The sequence below is a fragment of the Scardinius erythrophthalmus genome, assembly GCF_964197995.2.
Source record: "Scardinius erythrophthalmus genome assembly, chromosome: 10".
Lineage (NCBI taxonomy): Eukaryota > Metazoa > Chordata > Actinopteri > Cypriniformes > Leuciscidae > Scardinius > Scardinius erythrophthalmus.
In genome coordinates this window covers 42,004,513-42,027,291 of record NC_138230.1, presented here as the reverse complement: position 1 = coordinate 42,027,291, position 22,779 = coordinate 42,004,513, and the positions used below count along the sequence as shown (strand labels likewise).

Genomic DNA, 22,779 nt, shown 5'->3' with positions numbered 1-22,779 from the left:
GGGTTTACATGCATACACTTGCCCAAGCAGTTACAGAAGTGCATTACCATCAGTGAGGCACTCGGCATCCTGGTCTGCATCTTTCAGGCTTTTATTAAAAGGGGAGGAGCTGAAGGAAGAGTCAGAGCAGCTGACTAGCTGGTATTCCCCTATTGGGCGGGGACTCGACGAGAGGAGTGGCATTGTATTTAGCAGAGATGTCTTGTTATCCAGCGCCGTCCGACCAGAGTCCGTGGTTTGATCACAACCCTGTAAAGAGACACATACATAATACATTCACACATTAGTGATATGCTTTTAGATTTCAGTGTATTTTATAATCTGATTAGATGGCTCTAATCAACGGTTTTATATAATGAGTGCTTATCTGTATCACCATAGCCCATGGTAAAATACCAGTGCTTTCATATCACTCTGCAGTCTTTGCCTTTTTATATTAAGTCATCTCAAGTGTTGTTTTAGCATTATTTATATAATATTATAGTATTTATTAATACGAGAATTTAATTAGAATTTATTTTAATTTTGTTGTGCTTTTGTCATTTTTATTACTTTTTAAAAAATATTTCTATTTAGTATGATTTTTGTTTAGATTCAGTTTTAGTTATCAGTAGCTCAACATAAATTTTAAATGATGATTTGGCAACTAACTGAAATAAAAATAAGATTAAGTTTAGTTTTTTCCATCTATAATTTATTTGATCTCAGCTTTATTTCAATTAATGAAAAAAAAATGTATAGTTTGTTTTAGTTAACAATAACAATACTGCAAGTATTAAGTATTAAAAAGGAACTATTATGTCCTTTTACAAAGTCTTGATTTTGGTTTTGGGCTCTACTAGAGTTCTAGTCTCTATGAAGCCCCTCCTTCTGAAAAGCACAATGTGCTCTGATTGGTCGGCTGGATCAGTGTGTTGTGATTGGTCAACTGCTTAGAGCGTATTTCAAAAACACGTGTTTTGCTTTTCTTACCTGTTCTCCACCATCTCCATCTCTTTTCCGCGCCGGCTCTGTCATGTCCTCTTGGCTGCGGACGCTGAAGTTCTGGATGGCCTGACTGACTCCTCTTAGGGAGCTGTAGATCTCCTCAGAGTTCATGTTCTCAGTATCGTAATCAAATGCACTGAGAAATGATACACACATAATTTACATGGAATGTTTAACTACGCAGAAATGCTGCGCAAACGACTACATAACCCAAATCACAGCATTTATGGTGTGAGTGAATCTATGTCAATGTTTGTAGTTTGAGACCCAGTGGCGTACCTTGGTGAAGGTGTGTTTTGTGATGTGTTGGTAGGGGATGTTAAAGGGCTCGACCAACTAGCTGGTGATCTCGGGGTGTGTCGGGTGAGTGGGCTTCCCATTGTAGCCTGCAAGGTAAAAAAAATCATGATAGTGCTGACAGAAAAGTGGTTCAGAAGCGGTTCTTAAAGAACTTGTTAATCACCTGGGCAGTGTTGCCTGTGTTTCGTAGGTGGTTCTGCAACAATTTGGTGGCTCCATCTTGAAATGTTTTAGGTAGTGCTGCGAGAAGCATTGTGAACTCTGGTGTGTTCAGCTGGAACAGCGAGATCAACACCGACTGCGCTGCCTGTAATCAAAGCACATAATTAGACCTTCAAACCAATCAACACCACCAGAGGAGATCTAACAAACTAGAAATAAACAGATCTCACGTTTAAAGCTGAAAATGTAGAAACATTTGAAATATCATTCATGTAATAAGCACGTGTCTCGTACCTTTCTGACATCCGAGCTCTTGGGTTCGGTGGTCCACGTAATGATACGAGACACTGCCAGTCTGGTTTCGCTCGAGTTGACAAAATCCTGTGGCTCCATTTGTAGTGTCAGTGTTTCTATGTACTTCAATATGGCCACCTTCACCTGAAACATTATTCTTATGTTACAACTCCGCAACAAAATCATCTAAGGCATATTAATATGTCATCCAAGACGACAGTAGCATTCACTCCAAAAAAAAAAACATTTTACCTCAATCAAAAACCCTCCTTTAATCAATCTTCTCCACATAAAGACCAATCAGAATCAAACATGTTTCCACACATCAACGCTGCAGACCATCCGTTACAGACAAGCACACAAAGTCACTTAATTACAGCTATTCTTAAATCCATGAAATGAAGCAAGACAGCAGGGGGAAGTTGGGACGAGCATGACGGGTGTGATTGGGCACAAAAGGCTTGTGTGTTTGTGTTGTGCCCTGCTCTCGTTCACTGACGCCCCCCTCTCTCAAACATCATCCTGCTTCTGTTAAGACTGACTGATCAAGGCAATAATTAGGCCCTCAACAAGCACTGTCACCCACATTTTCAAATGTTTGGGAGTGGTTATTAAAAATAAAAGTTTGCATTTATCTAATTTGAATCAAAAATAAAGTAATATTGTTACAATTTAAAATAGCTGTTTTCTATTTGAATGTATTTTGAAGTGTCATGTATTCTTCAGTCACATGATCCTTTAGAAAACATTCTAATATGCTGATTTGCTGCTTCTTTTCTTATTATTATCAGTGTTGAAAACGGTTGTGCTTCTTCATATTTAGAGGAAACTGATACTTTTCAGGATTCTTTGATGAATAGAACTACTTGCAACATACATTTCTATACTGATCAATTTGATCAATTTATTACATCCTCGATAAACTGGTGAATTACGGGCGGAAATCTGCGTATGAGTTACTTATCCCTGTCGGTTAATTCTGAATAAAAGTCGAGCTAGCTTAGCTGAGGGGTTTTAGTTGTGGGAGCTGCGCGTTACGGAATTGCTTCCCCTGTGTCTCACTGACCTGTACTGCTTGGTTCCACAATTGGATATTTTCCTGCAGTGTGCAAGCATGCCGTCGCTTTCTGAGGGGAAGCAATTCTATAGCCCCGCCCCCGTACCAGCAACAGCGCCTTCTCCCCGGCTTCAGAGAGAGAGAGGGAGAGCACGTCAATGAAAGGGAGCCCTGACAGACACGCAGATAAGGGGGAGAAAACTGGACAGGGACACTGCTGAAAAAGAGATGCCGAATGTGAGGTAGATGAAAGGGAGATGGTTTGGTTAGAGGGGAGTTGGGCAGATGGGGTTATGGGATTGGTGTAGGGCAGTGTTTCCTACAGGGTTTTCTTGTTGCAGCCGGAGACATCGAGTCAATTTTTTGACAACGCTATTTTACAGTGTCCTTGCTACATGTAGTTACTATAGTAATACTATAAATTACGAATAATTACATGCAACTTACCCAAAAGTAAGTACATGTAGTTAATTATTATTACTCAGTACTTAAATGTATAATAACACTGTATCATGGACACCTTACAAATAAAGTGTAACCCAATTTTTCAAATAAAATTAAAGTCTGAAACTCAGATATGCAATTTGAAAGTTTTTTTCCCCTCACATTTATCAATATATTGTCATTTAATGCTCCTGTTATTATTGTGAATTCAAACCAATAAAAATTGTTTTTGGAAATTAAAATATGCTAAAATAAGATTTTAGCAGATAAATTTTACCTTGGCGACAAGCTGAAAAAAAAAAAGCTTAATTTGCGAAGCATTCAAACTGAAATAAATCATTTATAAATAATATATACATATATATAACTACTAATGACAAATGAAAATGTAAAAGATAATACAAAATGTTAATAAATACTACTAAAATAACTTTAGGACCCTATCAATACAACACAAATGTGCATTTTTAGTATCGTAAAAAAGATAAAGATTTTATAAAAAATTAATCTTACACTGATTTAATGGATTCATTAATAAGAATGGTAACAAATGAGCGATTGGTTTTCAAATTCAACAATGCAATATCAATACAACACAGCTAAAATGGTGGCTCTTCATATTCAGCTGCGGTGCAGGAAACACTGAGGTACAGGTTGGGGATTCTTATGCAAAACAATGTCCTTGTGGTTTGCATGAGCTTTAATGGAGGGGTAACAACAACAACAACCAGAGTACATAGAGCCAGCACATGACATCCTGTAGAAACTCCAAAGCAAGCACTTAAGCAAGACCTGACAGCCACGTCAGGTTACTTTAACATTCACTGAAAGCAGAGCTTTCGAGAGTCAGTCCTAGTCGCCCATCCATACAGTGAGAAGATACAGAGTCACTAAAAAAAAACACACTTACCTTTAAGTTTGGTGTCTGTGTTTGGTCAACTGTGAATCTCATCAGGATAGTGAACTGCAGATCATTCGGGAAAGATTCTCTGAAGAAAGACACAAGATAAATAAATGAATCATTCTTGAGAGCAGATATATGTGGACGCTCGATATCAGAGCATTGCAGAAATAATAGCTGACAGGGTTACACTTTATTTCAATAGTCCACTTTAAACATTCTACTAACTATAGGTAACTCTGCAACTACATGTCATTTGTGTTTAAGTAGACTGTAAGGTTAGGGTTAGTAGAAAAAGTTGGCATGCAGTTGGAAAGTCACTTCTAGTCAGTATAATGTCTGTTGGGGAGCATCAACATAGTGTTAGCAGTGTTAGCAGTTATAGTTAGAATGTCTAAAGTGGACTATATAAATAAAAGTGTTAGAGCTTCCGATTTTTCCATGCAACACACCTTGTGACGTCTAGGGCTCTCTGTACTTTGGCTTGTACTGAGCCGAGCAGGTCCGCTCCCATTTTCTTCAGCAGTTGTGTGAGCAGCACAAACAGCCAGTCCTGCAGATCCTCCTTATGAACCACAATGAAGTCCACAAGCGTCTCCAGAAACATGCTGAACACCTGTGCAAACACCATCAGCAAAATAAACGTCAGATCACAACAAAAGTCAAATCAATAAATGAACAAAAACGCATGACCATGTCCAAAAGTAATCAGTTTTGATTCATGCATTCATCTTGTTCAGTCAGAGGACAGCCATTGTTCATTTGTTAGAGATAGTTATGGCAAATATTAATGTTGCAATGATTTTTATCCCCAAGTAGGAAAATATATAAGCTGTGCCATGTTCCACCTTCATCTGAAACTGCGATAAGCAAAATATCAAATTCCAAAAACGTAAAAAATAATCTCCAAATGAATAGCAGAGTGTAAAAGATCCACTTTTTGTATAAAGGCAAATGGAAACGACACAATTTACATTATCATGATGGTCTCTACAGCTGCACGATTCTGGATAAATAGAATAAAAAATATATATAAATAAATAAATAAATAAATAAATAAAGATAACAATTCTCCCATGATTCAGAACAGACAACTAAACAAAATAATTTACTAGAGGTTGTGACAAAATGTTAATTGCAGCAGACTATTTAAATCATATTAAATTTAAATATTGAATAAATGATTCAATGACAAATAGATTTAAGTCAGATGTCGCCACCTACTGGTGTAACGATGTATTTGACTATCTCTATTTGAAACGTCAAGTTACTTTCAAAAAATGATTTCCTCTATTTTGACTGAACATTCAGATTTAAATGTTAGCTGTGATCGTACTTGTCAAAGGTTTAATAGACATCGTTGTCAAATCATTGTTATTTAGGAATAAGAACACGTGGGTGTTTCAATCAAGATTATGATCTTTTAACGATTAATAATCAGCTCTAATGGTCTCTACAAATTTATCAATAGTGATACGGGGAAGTAATATAAAATACAGAAATATGGGGAAACTGCATGTTAACAAAAATCCATTGATAGCTTTGGAATATTTGAGAATTCTCTATGTGATCTGATATAAAAAAAAAAAAAAAATCTATTTATATGGAAGAGAATCAAATGATTTTAAATTGCACATTATGATTAAAACCACCAGTTTCTTTAGATGATAAAGGCACTACTTAGTTATTTACCTACTTTGGGGAAGAAAATCAGAAGATTTGTCTCTTAAAAAACAAATACATTCTGAAACATCAAACATAGAGATTACTGATGAGATATTGATGTTTATAATAGACACTTTTTAGATATACTTGATTAGTTAACAGCAAAGCCACAGATTAATAGCAGATCAATAACATCTTTGACATCACATAGTCACCATCCTATTTCGGTTACTGATTAGTATATTAGTAAAGTAGATTGCCCTGTTAGTGCTCAGTCCCAAAAACACAGCCAAAAACAGAATAAATGCTTTCCAGCTATTTATTAGAGCAGCATCTCACAGTTTCTGGATATAGACATGACACTAAAACAAACAAGCAATAAAATAAAAATGGGGAAGAAAAAAAAAAATGTGCACAAAAGTTAACCAAACTTACTCTCTACAGTTCCACCACAGGGAAAGGCATGAAAAGAAACAAACACACTGGTGAATTTCCACAACTGTGAGACCATTTTTGGAACAACATGAAATAAAAATAATCTTTGATTCAAAGGTCCACTATGTAACTTTTGTCACACATAATCAATTCCTTCTTCCAAAAAGTGTTTTTGTCTTACTCTGATTCACTAAGCCTGTTATAAGTGTTTATATTTTAGACCAGACTGGATGGTTTTCACAGGAAACTGCATCTGTCACTCGCCCATGTGTGTCTCGTCAGATCCTTCATTTGAGAAAAGTGGCTCCGGCTACTTTGACGCGTGTCTGGTGTGGGAGCGGCAGAGGTTAGTTGAGAGAGAGAGTGTGTGTGTGTGTGTGTGTGTGTGTGTGTGTGTGTGTGTGTGTGTGTGTGTGTGTGTGTGTGTGTGTGTGTGTGTGTGTGTGTGTGTGTGTGTGTGTGTGTGTGTGTGTGTGTGTGTGTCTAGTGTGGGAGCACCCGTTTCGAACAAACTCCGCACAGAGGAGAGTCTGCTGGCGAAAAGAGAACGAGACCCTGAACCCGAATCAACATTGGCTTGGCTTTTTGGAGAGAGCGAGAACTGAGGGATTTGAAATGCTGTAAAAGGAGATGGCGTTTTTATTACTCGACAGGTGATTAAGGGATTTTATTGAACAGATAAATTGCTTTAAAGTATGTATGACGTATGTATGAAGTATGTTTAGAGTCGTACGACTCGGCTTGGCTCGGTTTGCTTTTCCACTGCAGTTTAGTGCCGCTTCAAAGAGGGTGGGATTATAGCCTGGAAATCCAGACCTAAATCTGAAAGATTAATGGTCTGGCATCGACTAATGAAAATCGGCCAGCTCGAGGGACGGCACCAAGCATGCATTTGAAAATCTCGTTGCACGCAATTGGATAACACTACGACCAATCACAACAATAAACCCCAGCTACCAGCGGAGCTAACCTTATTAGACATTCTCTGATTATACTCTTGCCGTATCCGGTCGGCAAAACAGCAAAAACGCCCTTCTTGCAAAGGAACGATTCGAGCGCCGTCTTCTGTTCCTCTTTTAGATAAAAAGCCGAGTCTAACTCGTTCATTGTAGCGGCCAAAGCCGTTTCAAACAACTGGTGTTCATCCATAGCCATCTTGCAATGTTTACTAATGACTTCGACGTCACAGCGCTGTCGTCATCTCGCCTCTGGCCCGCCTATATCAGATAACCCGATGTGATTGGTGCAGCTCGGATACAAGGGCATATTTAATGAGCATCGTTACTCAACGCCAGAGTAAACTCGCTGAGCAAATTCAATTTGTGCTCTCGCGAGAACTCTGGATTACCAGGGTAGTGGGATTATAGACTGATCATTATAGTTGCCTCGCCTCTATTGCCGTGACATCATCGTAACCGCTGGAGCCACTTCTTTTAAAGAAAGTCGTGCAAACAAATGATACTGCGGTGGCTGTTGCTGACTATTTAAATATAGCGGGTTTGGTGTCTCGTGACGCAAATCCAATGATGCTGTTAGTGACTGTGGCGAGCACGACGAGGTCGAGGGCCGTGGGAGGACGGCGCGAGGCCGGTGGCGCGATTGATAATGAGCGACACGTGCGCGACGCACCGGTCTCGCATCTCTCACGGAGGAGCGGAAGCATAAAGGAGGAGCGACGACAGTGAAGAGCGAGAGCTCTCGCTCTTCACTGTCGTCGCTCCTCCTTTATGCTTCCGCTCTTCACTGTCGTCGCTCCTCCTTTATGCTTCCGCTCTTCACTGTCGTCGCTCCTCCTTTATGCTTCCGCTCCTCCGTGAGAGATGCGAGACCGGTGCGTCGCGCACGTGTCGCTCATTATCAATCGCGCCACCGGCCTCGCGCCGTCCTCCCACGGCCCTCGACCTCGTCGTGCTCGCCACAGTGACCAATCAGTGATCTGCAGTATTTACACGTCACATTCTAGTATCGGTACGGCTCGTTCGGAACCTCAATCGAGGTGGTACTAAAAAAAAAGTACCACGTACTGGACACAGTGGAAAACCCCCAAAAGTGAGCCGTACCATGCAGTGGAAAAGCGCCATAACAGGGTTGATTGTAAACATCATCTATTGTGAAGGCTGATTTCATCATGGTTGTTGTAGCGCTGTGCTAAAATTTATTTTCAAGAAAGTATCATGTCTTATAACGGGTAAAGCTACAGAAACGTCTTCAGATCCTTTCCATCTAAACTGGTTATATCTCTTGAGTCTAGTAGTGAATGTTTTATGAACAGTAGGATAACCATATTCATCCACACAGCCGAAGCAAAACCAAAACAATATTCTTATGCAAAATGCATGCAGTTTTGTTTTTTAAATGCTAGAGGGCCAAAAGTTACATAGTGCACCTTTCTTTAAAATGATAAAATCATTTGATTTCAAAATTTAAACATGTTATTGTACCATACTATGGAAATTATTTTGAGAATGAAAAAAAAGAAAAAAGAGATAAAGACAAATAATGAACCCCATTAAATCATGACCATAAATGAACAATATAATCTGGGGAAAAAGGTAAAATGAATAAGCATATTTTGTCATTTATATATCCACACAAAAAGATCCAGGGTTTTCCAGAGCCTTGAAGAACAGCTCTGGAGGCTGTAGAATATAATCATGTTGGACAGGAGAGAGAGAGAATGACGTTTGTACCTTAAAAGAGGCAGAACTGATACCGGATTCTGCCGTGCCGAAGCCTCTGGGGTCACGCTGCAAATCAGAGAGAGGGGCGGGCCATGAGCCCTGTAATCAGATATATGGGGCGGAGCTACGGGCTACCCGACAAGAGAGAGAATGCCAGAAGAGGTTCCAGGAAATCGTTATAAGCGAGAGAAAGAGAGACACCTCAAACGCGGGTTAGTCTGTGTGTGTGTAGGACTGGGCTGTCAGCGTTGTAGGAATACTGTACCTTTCCTGATGTGTTTAAAGGTGGTGTTCCGCAAATTAGACTCTTTCCAAAAAATTTGAATATCATGGAAAAGTTTATTTATTTCCATAATTCCATTCAAAACGTTAAACTTCCATAGATTATAGATTCAGGGCCCACAACTTAAACGATTTCAAGTATTTAGTTGTTTATTTGTACATAATTTGGGCTTCCAGCTCATAAAACCCACGAAAACAGGGTTTCAAAAAATTAGAATATTACATGAAATCACACAGTAATTACACAGTGATACCATTGTCATTGAACCAGGTTTTAGTTATTTGGGCAGTGTGGGCAGGTGCAAATCCTGCTGGAAAATGAGGGAAGCATGAAGTGCTCTGAAAATGTCCTGGTAGACGGCTAGGACTGAATCTATAATCTATGGAAGTTTAAAGGAGAACTCCGGTCAATTTTAACATTGAGCTCAATTTTAACATTGAGCTCATTTTTTGTAAATTTGGAGTACTGTCAATACAGAGAACGACGACAAAAATCGGTGTTGCCTACACCGTGTTATCCTCTTTTTACAATTTGCACCCTGTTGACTTAAACGGGGCACTTGCTTTTAGGCTCTTAACATCCTTGATGTGTCATTACAAGTGCACAGGTCATGTGAGTAATTCCTTCAGAGTGAACACGAGTGAATCTGACTGCAGTAGATGTGAAGGATATGAATAAAAATGATGTTATTTCAGCCAGCGCACATACCTGTATTTACATCCTGTTTTCGGTCGAAGTCCACAGTAGTCGATTGTCGAGTTTGGGCGCATGATCGTACGTACTAAACCTATGCGCGTGAACTCGACAATCGACTACTGTGGACTTCGACCGAAAACAGGATGTAAATACAGGTATGTGCGCTGGCTGAAATAACATCATTTTTATTCATATCTTTCACATCTACTGCAGTCAGATTAACCCGCGTTCACCCCGAAGGAATCACTCACATGACCTGTGCACTTGTAATGACACATCAAGGATGTTAAGAGGCTAAAAGCAGGTTTAAAACTTGCCCCGTTTAAGTCAACAGGGTGCAAATTTTAAAAAGAGGATAACACGGTGTAGGCAACACCGATTTTTGTCGTTGTTCTCTGTATTGACAGCACGCCAAATGTACAATAAAATGAGCTCAATGTTAAAATTGACCGGAGTTCTCCTTTAACGTTTTGAATGGAGTTATGGAAATAAATAAACTTTTCCATGATATTCTAATTTTTTGGAAAGGATCTGTGTATATATATCTATATACACACATATACACACAATTATTTTATTTTTTTTAAAGACGGAATTATGTACATTTATATGTTTTTTTTTACCTTATGCTAACTCAAACGTCAACTCTTATACTTAAATCTATCTATATTGAAAAAATGCTATATTGAACTTTTATATGTGATTTTCTCATGTCTTTCCTAAAGTCCAACGATTTGCATTATATTTTAAAGATCTATTTTTTTTGGAATTGTGACAGTCCCGTGGGTGAGTGTGCGTGAGTGCAAGCATGAAAGAGAGAAGAGCTACGGAGGAAGTTTGGGCTGGCGTTGCAGTGGTTGAAAAAGACGAGCTTCTAATTTTTCTGAAATCAGAAATCCACTCAAACCAAACCATGCGATTAGCTACGGTCCTCAACCCGAGAGTTAGTTTACACTGCACATGCCCGAGAGTGTGGGTCTGTGAGTCTGTGGCGAGAATATGGGCTGTGGGTGAGGCAGAATCCGATACAGTCAAGCAGTTTTGTGTGATGCAAGAGTTCATGCTGGTTTATGTCCGCAGGAGTGTGTGCTTGTGTGTGTGATTGACAGTGGCATGCGAAGGTACCTTGCTGTGTGGGTCTGCAAACATCCTGGTGAAAATTTCACACAACCTCTTCAGCTCAACACGGCTGAAACGGATAGAAAGAACAAGTTAAACACAAACTTGCGTTGAACATGAGAGAGTTTATTTACATATGAAACAAAAATCAGCCAATTTAGCAAAACTTTAGGAATATGAGAAGCATAAGAGTGTGTTACCTGAGAGTTCGCTGGTTTTTCAGCAACGCCTGCAATCCCATCAGCCCCTCTTTTCTCTCGGACCAGTTGGCAGAGGCACAGCGATTGAGCACTTCGGCCACGTCCTCAGTCTGCCGCATATACGTAGGAATACTGCCGTTTCGGGAGCTGTACGAACGCTCTGAACACGCGCTGGAGGCGTCGCTGTTTGCATCATCATCCGAGTACATCCCATAGTTGTCGTACCGCCGCCGAGCTGGTTTCTTCTGCTTAGGAAACATAAAATGAAATCCATATGATCATTTTAGGCATGAATTAAGCACAAGACAACTTGAAGGAAAGACTGAAAATGTAAGTTTAACATCAGCTTTAATGCAGAGACAGACAGAAAGCCAGAGGGACTAACCTTGCCCCGCATATCTCCTAAAAGCTGGCAGCATTGATAAAGCCAAAAGGTTAGAGTTAAAGCATGATAGACAAGTTAAAGACAGACATTTAAGTGCATGATACAATGGTTATGTGAATCTTTTGTTAATTTTGTGAGTACAGTTCTTAGCATAAGTTTGATTTATAGTACAAAATAATGGTATGGATCAGTACATTTGACATCCTACACAAGAGCATGTATATACAGCACTTAAATTACCATTCAAAAGTTTGGGGTCAGTAATGTTTTTTTTCTTCTTTTTTCATAAAAAAAAAAAAGTATCTTATGCTCACTGCATTTATTTAATCAAAAATATAGTAAAAACAGCACTCTTGTGAAATATTATTGTGAAAAAATGTTTCATTCTTTAGTGTCACATGATCCTTCATTTACAAATTATGATATAATATGCCGATTTGGTGATCAGGAAACATTTCTTATTATGATCAACGTTAAAAACTGTTGTGCTGCTTTATATTATTTTAGAAACCTTGATACATTATTTCAGGATTCTCTGATTAACAGAAAATGAACTCTCAATTTAACACATTCTTGCTTAATGTCATTTCTTTTAAAACAAACATCTTACTCACCTCAACTTTTGAATGATATATATAAACAAAACAAAGATTTATCTTTTTTTAAATGGCTAAACATGAGATTCTGGGTATGTAAATGTAAACTTATATGTGAGTGGGGTGTAAGCAGAGTTCCTGTGTGTGACTATGTATAATATATTTACCAGCGCATCTGCCAGGGCTTCTTCCACGTCTGATCCGGTGTTCAGCACTCTCATGGCACTAACTGAAGATGACAGACGACTGGACTGAGACATACCCAACCCAGAACCTACAACACACATCACACATTTTACACACACATCCACAAATACAAAAAAAACACCTACATGTCCAAACAAAAAAATGCATGCAGTGATCTTATCAATACTGAGCAATCAATTAAAATAATGCACCAACAGTAAAGACACTGAGACTAGAGAACCAAAAACAAATTATCACAATATAGAACCACAAATGCCCAAACAACAACAACAACATCAACAACAAAAAACAAGGACACGAAGAAAAAAACTTGGGTTAAATTCAGGAAAAATCATGAGTGACACTGAAAGGTTTTCCACGTGAATCTACTTGAATGCGGTTGTTATCGAGGTAATGGTTGGAACGGTTGTTATGGCTAAAACTAAACTTAAAGCATGCAGGTCCGATGGAGGCTAAACTGAAAGAAGCAGAAGGATGAGATGAAAAACTAAAATTCAAAAAATGACAATGACTTTAAAAAAAAAAAAAGTTTTTGAAAAGAGTCCTGTGCCGCTGAGGTGACAGTTCACCTGCTGCCCCGAAGGCATCTGGGGCATGAAGAGCACCAGTTGAGCGCGAATAATGCCGGGATGCTGCAACACACACACAAGAATGCAAACAAGCACACACGCGTAAATAACCAGGCCAGTGTTAGAGCTCACCAGAGAAACTCCCAATTAGCAGTAAAGTGAGAACGTCCCATCACCAAAACACACACATGCCCTGCTGTGACACACAATTTCACACACTTCAAGTGTCAGTGCTGAAGGATATTAGTCCAGTTCTGCATTACAGTAAGGATATTTTCACACTTTCATCAGGTAAGGTATAATAAATGTGTCATACCTAACATCAAAAATATTGCTGGAAGCAGACAGTCTCTATCTTAAATGTTCTTATCTTTATTCCACTTTGTGCCACTCAAAATAAATGTGCAATGAAAATGTTGATTCTTAAAAAACAAAACAAACAATCATAAAAGACATTATCTGTGATAATTATAATTACACATTTTTGGTACACCGAGGACTACGGCTTTTGTCAGAAAGCTTGAACATATTTATGTCACTATCAAACTTAGTGATTTATACTTACGTAATTGTCATTCACAAACTATTTTTCTTCCTCATATGACAGTTTTTGTGCAAAATGGGACATTCAACAAGAGATAAAAACAAAGTATGGTAGGTACTTATGAGGAATGTACATAAAAAAAAATATAAACTGTGAATTTTAATTGCATGTTGACTATAAGGGTTATTCCTAATAATTCCTGTCTGAGGTTTTACCTTTATGATCATTTTTCTCTGGTGTGCTGCATTTACGGACCATCTCAGACAAAGCTTGTGCCAGCATCCATCAGTAATGTTCACAATGTAAGATGTGGTAAAAAAAAAAAAAAAAAAAACAAGGCCAGGAGAAAAATGCTTCCTGACCAGGCTGAACCATGTGAGGGATTTTTAACCCAAAAGATATTCTTAATACAATGTGCGCCAGCAGTGCAGCACAAAGATTTGTGTTTGGCAGTTTTGAAGCAAACAGAGTCCAGCAAAGAGCAAAATGTGCAAAAGCTTGACTTCCAGTTTCAAATGAAGCAAAGGAGGCCATATCGCTTTTCGTTTTTCAACGTCGCATGATCTTGCCTAATCGTTTACGCCCCTGCTGTGTTGAAGCTGATTGGTCCTGGTAGATGAAATGGTTGCCGTGGTTACTCACCGAGCGGCGTGAAGGAGCGCACAGGGCTGGTGTCTCTGCTGCTCTCTCGACTGGCCTCACGACTGCAGCCCTGACTCACGCTAGGCCGTGGTATACGACTACCCCTCGCTGACCCACCCCCAAGAGAAAACACAAAGAAAAGAGCAGAGAGAAAAAAAGATAAAGAAGAACAGAGACATTGGAGGGTATAACAGACAGACAAAGCAGGAGAAATATAGAAGGAATAGCCGTAACAATTACATGGAGTATTGTTAAGCACTGAAATGACATTGAAAAAAAAGAGGTCCCAATACAGAGCCTTGAGGAACCTCGCATAAAATAGGCAGAAAGACAACAAAAATAAACTCAATATTTGTACTAATGTCTAGAGTCCATGCACAAATTCCACATTAAAGGAATAGATTAGAAATGAGCAGACATTCACTGACAGGACGAACAGTTAAAAGGTTAGGAATTAAAGGGGGAATGTTATTAAATGGGAGGTGGCAGGTCTGGATGTTTGCTTTTATATCCTGTCTCTTAACCAACGTTCAACGTTCATCTGCATTCATGAGATGGACTTCACACATTCATTTTGCAAAGATCAGCATCAAGCTGTGGGGTTTAACATCACAGCAGACAAGGGAAGACCCAGCAGGTTAATGAGACGGCATGTTCTGCTTTCCCAAAGCAGTGTGTTACGCGCAAAACAGCACAACCTCCAGCATGAAACACCATTAGGATGACAGCCCCAGCTTAGGCAGGCAGATGGATTACCATTATGGGATGGCTGGCAGAGGCCAAGGCAAAAAAAACTCAAAAAAGTCATACCTCCTTTTGATCCATTGTAGATGTGGCTGATGTTTGAAGGAGCTTTGATTGAAAGAAAACATTTCAGTTTTGGTAAGAACACTATCACCCCTTTACGTGAAGGCCTACAGAAGTCTTGGGGCCAAATGCAACACTTTTGATCTTATGTGCCAACAGATTCAAAGGACACTCACTGATAAAGAAGGTATTTTATTCATCAGACAGAAGAGATTCTCACGGTCACAGACAGAAACGAGTGCTTACCAACAGACAGGCGTGTGGGGCTGGAGTCTCGACTGCAGCCTTGACTGCGCGGGATCCTGCTGCGACGGTGGGAGCCTGGAGCGGCACTCACACGCTGAGCTCCCGTACTGAGCGTGCTCAGAGCTGTACTGGTCAAAACCCGGCCTGGGGAACCCGAGCGAGAACCCGCTGGAAATATATAGAAAATGAAAAGACAAAAGAACTGTGAGAATGACAGACCACTAAATGCATACACAAACAGATTTATATAAATATATAATCAGGGCTTGACATTAAAACCCGTCTTGGATTTAGCAGTGGCGTGTAACACAGTAACACTACTAGCAACTTTGGCGGGTTGAAATTTATATAAATAAAAAATATACAAAAATATAGATTTTTCGATACATATCAATAATGAAATATCTTAAACTCTTCTGCAGGATACACAATACAAATACTCTGACAGTGAGTTGACACACATACTAGCCCTTTACTGACTTGTTTCATTTGCTCCGTATGAATATTGTTGGTGTTACAGTGCTTGAATTTTTCGGTGTGGGATCTTGAGCATAATTTTATTCATTACTGCAGATTTTGTGACCCAAAGTGCGTCAGGTCATAAAGTGACAGCAGCCTAATATACCGGCTGCCAAATTATGAGATAGTATTAAAATTAAATATACAACAGTTTTTCCCTATGGTTTCGTTGTCAAAATTGTGTCCAGTGAAAATGCTGAGTGGCTAGTAACTTTGGAAAACCACAAGCCACAGTGGCTGGTGAGCAAAACAAATTGAATGTCAAGCCCTGTATATAATAAATAGCACAAATTACATTACTGTCCACCAAAACCAAACATCAACAACTAATCCTCATAGCTATATCCACACAGCAATAATTCACACTACAATAATCACATATACAGATGACAGTTTGACATTAAAGTGCTAGTGTTGTGATTCCGATTGTGTCAAGACCAAAAGGGAAGAATGAGGTTTACCTAGTGAACAAGTGAAAATGACTACAGAGACTACACAAACACAAATGAACATGCTCACGCTGCACTTTGACACACCAATTACCAAATCTTTCAATTTCCCCACACAGTGACATGTAAAGCAGGGGTGGGCGATATGACCAAATTCTTATATCATGTTAATGGTATAAATCAAACATTAGTTATTTTTGCTGGAAATTCAAGAAAAATATGTTTTCAGATGATTCATGACAGATGAAAGAACCAGTACTGATACAGCTTCACATTACATAAAAATTGAGTTAAAACAAAGCCACCACTTTAAAGTTTTCTGCAATTTTGTGGATTCTTTTTGAAAAATAAAAATCGCACCACAGATATAGAGGAATCAGTGTAGCAGATTCCCAGCAAAAGCAGAATCGGTATCAACGAAGGGCATATACCGTCATACCGCCCAGCCTTATATAAGGTTCAAGTTTTTCAGATTTGAAGAGAGAGAGAGAGAAAAAAAAAACACCATCCAATGTATTGTGAACCAAGCGACACACCCTCCATGCAGTGAAGAGAGTGGGTGCTGATGGCAAAACCATGTTTTTCCGTGAATCAGGAGAAGGGAAGATGTAAGACTAGAGGGTGGAGGCCCACAGGATGGGAGTGACTGGACTAAGTGAATAACTGACAGGTGAAATATGTTGAAAATCTTACCACCAACAGGGGTAGCAGACTGTGATCCTGAGCCAATGAGGGGAAAGGATTAGGGAGCGGGAACGGGTCCAAGAGACCCATTGGGTGGGAGGAGGAACAGCATATTAAACGAATACAAATGCATTATGGGGTAAAAAACATGCTGTCAATGTGTTGTTTTTGACACACACATCGTACAAATGAATAAAACCATAAGCCTGCAAATGAAAACATCAGCATGAGTCGCGCACATAGATTCAAGAAGCCCTACAGCTGACGTTACTCCACAACATCACCATGAAGGCACACAAAAGATGAAAAACATCATGGTTGTTTGCGCCACTGCTTTAGTTCCATCAACACTCTTAACATGTTAAAGCAGCCCAGGCTGCCCAACATACACTGCTAAACCGTTGTGTGTGAGAGTTTGTGTTTCTACACGCCTGCAGGCAGAAATGGACTGATACCATTACACCCAAGTGGAGACCACACAGCATGCAGGCCACTCAAGACATACAAACGTTTGCTCGCTCACACACACGTTTGCATGAACTAAACACACTCGCCCACATGTCAGACGAGGGTACCTGGCGTGCAATCAGAATCGTCGGAACCTAGAGGCACAGAAACAGTTGGAGGAGCTGTGGGTTACATCCTTAGATCAGGATGACTCCTGATAATCTCTCTCACACACACACACACTGGCATGCAGATGACAATGTGTTTTACAGCACGTGGTATGAGGGAAGACTGTTTACAGTCACGTTTCACCGCATGCTTGTGTTGTGCATAAAATAAGCACAAGCACTTGGTCATTTTTTAAAATACTTTAATAGTTTTATTCAACAAGGATGCATTAAATTGATCAGACGCAACAATAAATATATGTATAACATTACAAAAGATTTTCAAATAAATGCTGTTCTTTTGAACTTTCTATTTAAAAAAATAAAAAAATAAGCTGTTTTCAGCATTGATAATGATAACAAATAATTTAAATATATTTAAAAATGTAAACAGTTGTATTAAAATTGTAATACATTTATTACTGTTTATATACTGTATTTTTGATCAAATAAATGCAGCCTTGATGAGCAATATTATATTTTCATAGTACTTCTTAAATATTAAAAATACACATAACATTGTGCATATACATAATTTATATTTTATTTAAATAGCCAAAGTGTAGGTGAAATTCTAGTATACCGTTTCACAGAAATACTTCCTTAAATTGTAATTTCAATGCTTGTGTTCAAAGTGTTTAAAACATACTTTATAATAGGAATGACTAAGTATAAAGTGTATGGATCATTTCTGGGAGTTTGCGATCAGTATATTCCTCTATTGGTAAATATTTTGCATCAACATATATTTACTGACTAGTTTTGTTACATTGATACATTGTGTTTATGGTGAGGTCAGGTGTGACAACACATAATAATGTTCATCTAGAATATTTGTGCTTCTTCACTGCAGACGTAGAATGTGTATGAATATTGTATGAACATTGCAGGTACTTACGTTGTGACTGAGATGTTATTTTTGATTTGGTCCGCCCTCTTGAGTCGACCTGACTGCTGCCCATGCTAGACGCCGTCGATAAAGTCTGCTTAGTCCGTAGACGCCCTGGATAGCAACAAAAATGCTGTAAGTCATCAGGCCAATCATAACACACCATCAAATGAATAAGTCAAAGAGATTTCCAGTGTTTCGCTGGCCCACCACAACCACGCACTGGCCAGTCCTGTGATTGAGGGAACGTATTAATGATTGCGTTAAAGGAAAGAAGATGGGACAGAATGGACAGAATAAGAGGAGAGTTTCAGGTCAGTATGGGAGATTTTTAATGAAGCAATTCAACTTGGCACAACCACAAGCTGAAAGGCAGATCATTCATTTTCTTGCAATACCACAGGCCACCAGCAGACAGCAGCAGCACTACATCACACACAACGAGCTCCGCCCACTACGCGTGAGAGGATCGGGTTCCCTATTACACCTACAAAGCATTGGAATAACTACAACAAAAAGCAAACAACTTTCCTCCTAGCATAATTTAATATAAATCAGAGACATATAAATCACCAAAATCCTGATCAACGATTCAAAGACAAACAGTAGGAAAGCATGAGCTACATGAGCAGGAAGGAAGGCCAATAGAAAGGGGGGAGGGGGCAATTAAGAAAAGGAGAAGATGAAGACGGGATGAGCAAACGGCAGATGATCTTACCATCTTTATCAGAGGCATCATCTTAAGCAAAAGAAGAGAGAGAGGAGCACAGCAAACCAGTTAGAACATAAAACACAAACACACTCACAACAGAATCACACGTGACCGCACACTCACACGTAACCTTGACGAATTGGAGGGTCGTTTGTTTTCCTTTTTGATAAATAGGTAGGAAAATGTCAACACCCATAATGCACCGGTCATGTTGCAGTCCGAGGCCACTCCCAGTCTGATTCTATTGGATAGCCTTGACAAATACCGACCTTGCTTTAGTAGGAAACACTTCTTGGCAAACTTTGTAATATTGGGGTTGACTTGTATTTTCCCAGAGAGCTAGAATTCAAAAAGTGAAGGATCCAGCACGTTGTAGGCTGCAACATATCGTAAATATGAAGAGAATGCCGAGAATCTCAGTGTTTCTAGTCAACATTTCAAACTGGATGACCATGAATACAGTGTTTTAGGCCAAACGCAGGGGAAAAAAACTAAAAGAAACTGCCGTTCCATCAGTTTCGAAAACGGCGTCACATACGGGTAAAAAAAGCTGTTTCCAAAGTGTTCGATTTTTACCACAATGCTGTTTAAAGAGAAGACAAAGTATGATACGATTTTCAGTGACTGTTCTGTTAATAACCCTCTGTCGATCCGACTGTCTGTCTGTAGTTTTCAAGAAAGCCCTGAAGCCGTCAAAAGTCTTGCTGACAAATTTGAGTTTCTCTGTCCAGGTAACACAGAAAACGAGTACATAGACATTGTAACTATACAAAGTGGTTCGAAAATCTGCAAAGTTAAAATTCTTCACATCAGTTTCTATTGCGTGTGGTGAGAGAGTGTGCATATCTGCATATTCACACGTGTGACCTCTTCTGTTCACGAGTTGATCAAAGAACCGTATGTGGCTCCTACCGAGAGATGCGTATGATCCGGGGACCAGGCCTGCCGTGACTCGACCGGCCCCTCCAGCCTGTCCGCTGTGTCTGGCTTTAGCGCCGGCGGCTGCGTTCACATCCACATCACTGCGGGAACGCTGCAAAGAGCCTGGAGATCCCGACGATTTTGAGCTCGCAGGCACTAAAGTAACAAACAAACAAATGTGCACGCCACATATATATACATTTTTTACAATGAAGGCCATGTCATTATAAAAAAAAAAAAGAAAAATTATTATTTTAGATTTTGTTATTAAAAATGACTATTTTTCCATTGCCTAGTTCTCATTTAAATGTTAGTTAAGTTTATTAAGGTATTTCTGTTATATTCAATTATTCCTATTTAACTTTAATTTATTTTTATTTCAGTTTTTAGTAATTTTAGTACTTTAATTTTCAGTTAGTTGCAAAAGGCAACATTTCTAATTTTTGTTTAAGATTTGAATTTAAGTTTCCATCTAATATTGATAAATTATTTTATCCTTTCAGATTTATTTCAATGAACAAAATTATTATTATTTTTTTTTTTTGTGATTTTTGCCTTTAATGTGATAGGATAGTACCGAATGGACAGGAAGCGAGGTGGGAGAGAGAAGGGGGACGGGATCGGGAAAGGTCCACGAGCCGGGATTCGAACTCGGGTCACCCGAAGAACAACGGCGCTATATGTCGGCACGCTGCCCATGAGGCTATCGGTGCCGAATAACAAAATTATTTTAATAGTTTTGGTTAACAATAACAACACTTCTATGAAAATGTGATATAGATGGGTACTTTTGAAAGTTAACATCCTGCAGTCTCACGCCATAAGCGTTTTGATAATTATGCATGAAATGTTTAGACTACATGGAATATTTGTAGTTTTAAAAAGCATTTTACATGATCAAGACAAAAATGTGTTTGGCCCTAAAATATTCCTATTGCATTATGCACATTTTAAACAAAATATTGAGTGATTTGGAGTTTGAACACGACATGAGTCAATTACAAATACACATACACACACACGAAAGATCTCACCTCTGCCTGGAGCAGCTGACCACTTTGACAGCGGCCGACTGAAAAAGAAAAGAGGGAAAAATACAGAGCTCTTATTCAATTTCATCATTTACTGCAGCAGACGGTTGCAGCCGAGTGAGATATTCTTACTTAAGGCTTTCTTGCGAGCTGGAGGACGAGCGATCCGACTGTGGGAGGGACGCCACGCTGCCCGAGCTCTTTAGGCTCTGAAGAGTCTTCTGATAGGACGGTTCTAATGCGTTATACAGAGACTCCGCCTCCCCAGGGAAATGAGCTTGCAACCCACAGTATGCCCTGAGAGAGAGAAACATCAGAAATAAAACACAACTCCGAAACAGCGAAATACATGAAGTAATTTAAGGACGGCACTCACTTCCTGGCCTCCACTCGAGCCTCCGAGTCTGCGTCTCTGATTCCCTTCTTAATGCTCTCCACCAACACCGCCGCATGCCTGAGGCACAGACGAAAGAGAAGAGAGGTTATGTAGTGCAGTGCTGGCCTTTCGACACCAGTAGGCACTGTGGTTTAGCCTGTGCTGTGGCGGTACCTCTCCAGAGAGTGAGTCTGCCATTCCTGCAGCAGGAGATCCAAGAACTCATAACAGCGCCTGACAAAGACAGAGAGGAAGAGAGAGAGAGGTTACAATAAATATATGAAGAAATTAAACTCTCTTAAAGATTGTGCCAGCAGTATAGATTCCTGACTCTCAAGTATAAACATGTTAAGACAGTTATTTTTAATCGGGTGTCTAGTAATTGGCAAAAGAGTTGGGAAGACTCATTTCCACAAATCAGCTCTTTCAAACTGGGCATTTCGATTAATTGAGCCGAACACTGGTTTAAATATTGGTCTGTCATCACCCTCAAGAGATTTATGCTATATGGGGACATATTTACAATGTTTAGTAACAAATATTTACAACAATATACAAAAAAAAAATAAAAAATTATAAATAATTGTGAGTAGTGAGAAACAATCACTGGAAAACATTAAATGTTTACTGCATTAACACTTGTTTGGTTCAAACTCGGTCATTCTAGAGGAAAAACTTTTCAAGTCAACTTTAAATTCTTACAGACAGACAGACAGACAGACAGACAGACAGACAGACAGACAGACAGACAGACAGACAGACAGACAGACAGACGGATGGATAGACAGACAGATGCATAGACCGATGTATAGACAGATGGACAGACAGATGGACAGACAGATGGACAGACAGATGGACAGACAGATGGACAGACAGATGGACAGACAGATGGACAGACAGACAGATGGATACATAGATAGATACATAGATAGATAGATAGATAGATAGATAGATAGATACATAGATAGATACATAGATAGATACATAGATAGATACATAGATAGATACATAGATAGATACATAGATAGATACATAGATAGATAGATAGATACATAGATAGATACATAGATAGATACATAGATAGATACATAGATAGACACAGACAGACAGACAGACAGATGGATAGACAGACAGACGATAGACAGATGGATAGATAGATAGATAGATAGATAGATAGATAGATAGATAGACAGACAGACAGACGATAGACAGATAGACAGATGGATACATAGATAGACACAGACAGATAGACGGATGGATAGACAGACAGATAGACGGATGGATAGACATACAGATAGACGGATGGATAGACAGACAGATAGACGGATGGATAGACAGACAGATAGACGGATGGATAGACAGAT

The 22,779-nt window shown here is 39.2% G+C and overlaps 1 protein-coding gene across 6 annotated transcripts in view; it reads right to left on the bottom strand.

Annotated features, from left to right (window-relative positions):
- Positions 1-22,779, bottom strand: part of clasp2 (cytoplasmic linker associated protein 2) — a 54,647-nt gene that overhangs the window by 5,418 nt on the left and 26,450 nt on the right. The window contains exons 14-35 of one of the 6 annotated variants that reach the window (XM_081376046.1): positions 21,590-21,649; positions 21,416-21,493; positions 21,172-21,336; positions 21,043-21,080; positions 20,000-20,164; positions 19,094-19,114; positions 18,385-18,489; positions 17,448-17,474; positions 15,221-15,388; positions 14,978-15,019; positions 14,168-14,275; positions 12,373-12,479; positions 11,225-11,472; positions 11,031-11,094; positions 8,936-8,992; positions 4,598-4,761; positions 4,155-4,233; positions 1,744-1,887; positions 1,451-1,594; positions 1,267-1,373; positions 973-1,123; positions 48-249 (exon numbers count right to left, since the gene is read on the bottom strand). In XM_081376046.1, coding sequence (XP_081232172.1) covers positions 48-249; positions 973-1,123; positions 1,267-1,373; positions 1,451-1,594; positions 1,744-1,887; positions 4,155-4,233; positions 4,598-4,761; positions 8,936-8,992; positions 11,031-11,094; positions 11,225-11,472; positions 12,373-12,479; positions 14,168-14,275; positions 14,978-15,019; positions 15,221-15,388; positions 17,448-17,474; positions 18,385-18,489; positions 19,094-19,114; positions 20,000-20,164; positions 21,043-21,080; positions 21,172-21,336; positions 21,416-21,493; positions 21,590-21,649 — 2,444 coding nt within the window. The remainder of the gene's footprint in view (positions 1-47; positions 250-972; positions 1,124-1,266; positions 1,374-1,450; positions 1,595-1,743; positions 1,888-4,154; positions 4,234-4,597; positions 4,762-8,935; positions 8,993-11,030; positions 11,095-11,224; positions 11,473-12,372; positions 12,480-14,167; positions 14,276-14,977; positions 15,020-15,220; positions 15,389-17,447; positions 17,475-18,384; positions 18,490-19,093; positions 19,115-19,999; positions 20,165-21,042; positions 21,081-21,171; positions 21,337-21,415; positions 21,494-21,589; positions 21,650-22,779) is intronic. The other 5 variants (XM_081376048.1, XM_081376049.1, XM_081376047.1 and 2 more) reach the window with 5 other exon arrangements.